A 5220-nucleotide genomic window follows, 5' to 3' on the forward strand; every position below is an offset into this window, starting at 1 on the left:
GGAGTGATAACAATTGGCAAGCATATTGCTTTTCTCAAGAAAAATGATAAAAGCCTGAGGGGGTGAAGGGAGGGAGAGGGAGGCGTGGCCCATGCCTCATCGCTCGTGTGGAATTCCCCTGTCCCAGACGACACCTGGGCCCTCCCATCACCCCGCCCACAGCCCTCTTTTAGACGTATAAAGCTCCCACAGGTGCGCAACAGGTGCATCTATGCAGAGAGGCAGATTAAAGCGAGAGAAGGAACAGAGAGAGACAGTGTGAGGACACTACAAGGACGTGGATCAGGGACTTACACACACTGAGAGGACTACCACTGAACGAGTCTACATCCCCGAATCAGGTAGGTGTGAATGCTGCCCAGGGGAGACTGGCACCGGAGATGTCAAAGGAGATCATTCGTAATCATATTGACTGTGATTACTTTTTCTGCTGACAAAATGTGGAAATGTATCATGAAATTACTCAACAATGCAAGATTGCACAATGTGAATTAAGCACAGCGATTCAATTGACCTGATCCCCTGGGGCCGTAAACGTGGATCTGCTAATTGGGCCAAATTACCAGACTCTGATGTTTGTGTTGGTGTTCTGGTTCCTCAGAGAGTCCGTCATGGCGTCTTCCTGTGATCTGAGCAGCGTCCTGACCCACGCCAACCTGACCATGTACCCGTCTGGCAGCCCAGACCTTCTGCAGCAGCCGGGCCTGGCCCTGCACCCCCTCCCCCCCTGCATGGAGCCCATGCTGATGCCACACACACCGTACAGCGGCCTCATGAGTGAGTAGGACAGCCGTCAGCGCTGCTCAGATACCAGGGACTCTCATTGTTTCTCACCAGTCTTCCGTATTCCTGTAGTTTTCAACTCAAGTTTTTGGAACATACAGGCTGTCTTACCTGCAGAAGCTCACACTTGTTCTGCTTCTGTGTGTGATTTACTTATTGCTGTTGTTAACTCTAAATCGGGTTTGGTGTCTCTGTGCAGAGAGAGGCTCATTATTCGAACTTACATTCAGACTTTTACTTGTGGCAGACAAGAATTCAGATGTCTTTAAAGATGTTTGGTGGGTTTTCTTCAACTGACGGTTGTAGCAGTGTCTGTGTGTTTCTCAACAATTCAGTTCCTGTTGGCAGAAGTTCAAGGCAAAACCCCATCAGGGAATATATTACATTCCCTGTAACACAGCCACAGTGAATCTGCCTCTGACCTTATTGAGAGACTGTTAGCTAAATCATTAACCCAGAAAATGTGTAACCAGTCTGGGACACATAATAAAAGAATGTTGTCTCACTCAATCCCTCAAAACACATATCCTTAGTATTTACCCTTGTCAATCCACCATGTAACCAGACAGAAGAGTTTCAGCTCACCAGTTTAAGTAGACAAGCTGCTGATTAAGAGAGGAGTTGGGTTTGTCTGCAGCCAGGCAACAGCAAACGACCGTGAACAAGCCACAGTCACAGCCTCTGTCAGTGTGCATGTATGTACTTCACTTCACTGAGGAGATTTTGACTTTGGAGCTTTTTTGTTGTTCTAGAACGCATGAATAGTCATGTTGATTTTACAAACAGATACCCCCGCATATACAAATCAGGGTAAACGTAAATATGCACACACTCCCTTCCCCCCCCCCTCCCCCTCCCCCCCACACACACTCAGGATACACACCTCTCACCTTCTCTCCACCTGCCTCCCTCAGGTCCCTGGTACGAGGTCCACCCCCAGAGCTGGACCAAGCAACATGTGCTGGAGTGGATCAGCTTCAACGTGGACGCCTGCAAGCTGGACAGCAGCACCTTAAGCATGTCCTGCTGCAACATGGACGGGCAGGCTCTCTGTCAGTTGACGCACGGCCAGCTGATCAACACCTTCGGCTCCCTGCTGGGGTCAGTGCTCCTCCACAGCCTCCAGGAGCACAAGTCCAAATATGGCAAGTAACCACCTTCTCATTCAGTCCTTTTCATTTTGTGTAGCTCTTGTTGTGCAGAGTGAAGATGGTCACCATAAGGGCTCCTTCCCCCCTGGTCTAACTGTTTAAACTATGCCTCCTGTTACAGAGCACTTCACAGTCACAGGCACAGAGCTGAGCGAGACATGCAAACTCCTGGACATCTTCCTGGACAACTTCCCCGAATTCCCATTCCTCAACTCCGTGACCATAGGCGAAGGTACACACACACACACACAGATACACACACACACATATGGTGCCAAACACAACTGTGTTGTGTATAGATACAAAACAAACTTTGGACATGAATGCTAATGTTTTGGGGCCTTTTACAGCCAGAGAAGACTCCCCTTATTGCCTGGACACTAGCGACACCATGGCACCTCGTAGCGATGATGGCTACGACTCTGAAGGTCTGTCCAGTAGCTCCTCATCAGGTCAGCACTCTACCTCCTCCCTCCCTATCTTTTGTTCCTCAATGCATATGTCGACATGTCGAACAAAATAGGCGGACGTGTTTGAGAATGTTTCTGCTCCCTTCTTGCTGCTAGGTGGGATATTCAGCAGCCTCCACCCCAGTTCTCCTGAATCCAGGAGCAGTGATTCTGACCCAGAGTTCTGCTATCCAGCCTTTGCAAGTGAGTATTCACATCTGGTTTGATTTACTTTGTGTATAGACATATGATATTACTACTCTGAAATAATAGTAAATACATTTAGAAATAGGCTCTTGGCTTGGAGGACCTAAACTCAAATGACTTTGAGGACCTACATTCAAAACGTTGTTCTAAAGTCTCCTCCTGCTTTGTTACCAGAGCACATCAAGACAGAGAAGTGTGAGGTGAAGAAGAGGGGCAGGGGGAGGCCTCCCAAACTCACCAGGGACCACTTCTTCGACCCCACCTCCAAAAAGAGCAAGCACGGTAAGGGATTTAGCTCCTCAGAAAACACACATTTTTCATTTTCATGAGGTAGATGTGTATGCCTGAACCAAATCCTCCAATCCTTCTTAATATCTAAACACAATAGTTGTGTCCTTTTTGTAAAACTCTCCCCCTCACACCCCATGGTGAACTGTGAACAATCGAGTTCTGTAATAGTACACATGAACACAGTCTATCAGTTATATACTTTGCATCAATTTTGCATCCGGCCAAAACACACAGGTGTTTTTAGCAGCCCACAGTTTAATATCCACACACACACACACACACACACCCTGCCAGCATGCACACACACCCTGCCAGCATGCACACACACCCTCTCACCTCTTCATACCCACACCACACACATACCTGGTCATGTCATTGGCCACCTGGTGTTGGTGTCCCAAGCAGCCCCCATCTGATGGAGCTGTAATCTCTCCTCCTCAGCTCCCCGGGGGACCCATCTGTGGGAGTTCATCCGGGACATCCTGATCCACCCCGAGCAGAACCAGGGGCTCATGAAGTGGGAGGACCGGCGCGACGGCGTCTTCAAGTTCATCAAGTCGGAGGCCGTGGCCCAGATGTGGGGCCAGAAGAAGAAGAACAGCAGCATGACCTACGAGAAGCTGAGCCGGGCCATGAGGTGAGCAGAGGCTCCCTGCCTCCGACCACACGTCAGTAGCTAGGGTCACGCCGGTCTGGCCTTAGAACTCCTCCTCAGGGTCAAAGCAGAACCTTCCACGGCTAGGTCTAGCACCATTAGCATACCTAAACGAAGCTCAGATTGTGCATAGAACTGTGGTTTCCTAACCCTGTCTTCTCCTACATAGGTACTACTACAAGAGAGAGATCCTGGAGCGGGTGGATGGAAGGCGTCTGGTCTACAAGTTTGGAAAGAACTCCAGTGGGTGGAAGCTGGAGGAAACTCAACTGGGCATGTGAGATGTGACCGGTGGGTAGAAGCCATTTGTGTAGAATGGTGGGCCGTCAATGAAACATACTCGGTTTTTAAAGTCCTGCAGTCATTAGGATACAAAAAACAAATCATTGAATGCCCTTTTCTACCTGTATCAATCAAACAGAATCTAACTTCTCTCTTTCGGAGGAGGTGTTGCAGAAAATGTAAGCCATTGTTTTTGGCTCAAGTAGGTTTTATGAACCAATATTGTTGTTGTATAGTGTTGTTGTGTCTTTTTATACGGCAGTCACTTTGCGACTGGTATCGTCTTTCTTTGTTTTCATTGTTGTGATGGCGATGGGAGTTTGAGTTGCTACGTTGAGGAAGCCTTCCCAGACCCTGTATCGGGAAGAGGTGGCATGTCTATATCTGTACTCACTCTGGGGTTTTATCCATAAAGGATTGCATTTCTTTATGTACTTTACATTGTATGAGAGGAACTCTCCTAATCTGTAACTTTAGCAGCCCCCTGGGTATGTGGGCATTCATGATGTGTACTAATACAATGTTAGCACTGGGAACATATTAATTTCCATTGTAAAAAAGAGTACAATATACTGTTCATACTTATAGTCAAAATAACTCTTAACAGTGTCTTTTCGAAACATTGTTTTGTTTTGAGTTTACCTTGTAAAGGAGCCATAACGATTTATATTGGAGTTCAACTAAATACCCTCAGTTTTTATGTTTTATTTGTTATGAGGTAGAATTAAGTTAATTTGTGAAATAGAGAGAGGGGAGGGACAGCAGACTACATATATGAAGGTAAAAGTAAACATCCAGCTATTTGTGACATGAACTCAAGATTAGCATGTATGCTTTCAGTGAGTTATATTTTCACTGCAGTTTTAAAGTGAAGTTTTATCATTTTATTTTAAGATATTCATGCTCAAATACTTGGGATAGTTTACAGCCCGACGTAGGAAGCGTAAATACAAGTTGTATGAATGACAAATCACCGGGCCCTGATCCCATTGCTATTACTCTATTCAGCTGATCTGTACAACATTAGATCACTTAATATTATGTGTATGAGAATTAAATCTCAGACTATCCTGTGTAATATCTTTACTTTAGTGTATGGTACATTGTTTTATATGTTTATCAGTATAACCTTTTAATGAAAATAAATACATTTAATAAATATTACTTCTGTTGATTCACATGTCTATGTCTGAAGATATAAAAAGTAGATACCAGACTTTGGTATGTCTGTCCCACATGCAAAATGGTACAATAAGTTGGTATTTATCGATGGCTACTTACTGAAATCAAACAGACAAAAGTCGACCTCACAAGGGCTTTTACATGTAGATGCAGTCTGACTTAGAACATAATTTGCTAGCTCTTCAAGAATCCCCAAAGTGGATTTAGCATTAAAATGAGC

General features: G+C 45.6%; 1 protein-coding gene across 1 annotated transcript; it reads left to right on the top strand.

The window, feature by feature from the left end:
• Positions 1–202: 202 nt before the first annotated feature.
• Positions 203–4982, top strand: elf3 (E74-like factor 3 (ets domain transcription factor, epithelial-specific)). Its single transcript, XM_067235933.1, has 9 exons — positions 203–341; positions 602–777; positions 1698–1928; positions 2056–2166; positions 2285–2386; positions 2501–2587; positions 2765–2872; positions 3323–3518; positions 3706–4982. Exons 2-9 carry the CDS (start codon positions 612–614, stop codon positions 3815–3817), a joined length of 1113 nt encoding a protein of 370 aa, XP_067092034.1. The 5' UTR covers positions 203–341; positions 602–611; the 3' UTR covers positions 3818–4982.
• Positions 4983–5220: the final 238 nt, after the last annotated feature.

This window comes from Osmerus mordax, chromosome 1 (assembly GCF_038355195.1).
Source record: "Osmerus mordax isolate fOsmMor3 chromosome 1, fOsmMor3.pri, whole genome shotgun sequence".
In the NCBI taxonomy this organism is placed as follows: domain Eukaryota; kingdom Metazoa; phylum Chordata; class Actinopteri; order Osmeriformes; family Osmeridae; genus Osmerus; species Osmerus mordax.

Bases quoted from the DNA above. Each gene is read 5' to 3' on its own strand.
- elf3 (XM_067235933.1), top strand. From the start codon at position 612: ATGGCGTCTTCCTGTGATCTGAGCAGCGTCCTGACCCACGCCAACCTG. The intron at 2,873-3,322 runs GTAAGGGATTTA...TCTCCTCCTCAG, and splicing joins CTCCAAAAAGAGCAAGCACG to CTCCCCGGGGGACCCATCTG. The intron at 3,519-3,705 runs GTGAGCAGAGGC...TCTCCTACATAG, and splicing joins AAGCTGAGCCGGGCCATGAG to GTACTACTACAAGAGAGAGA.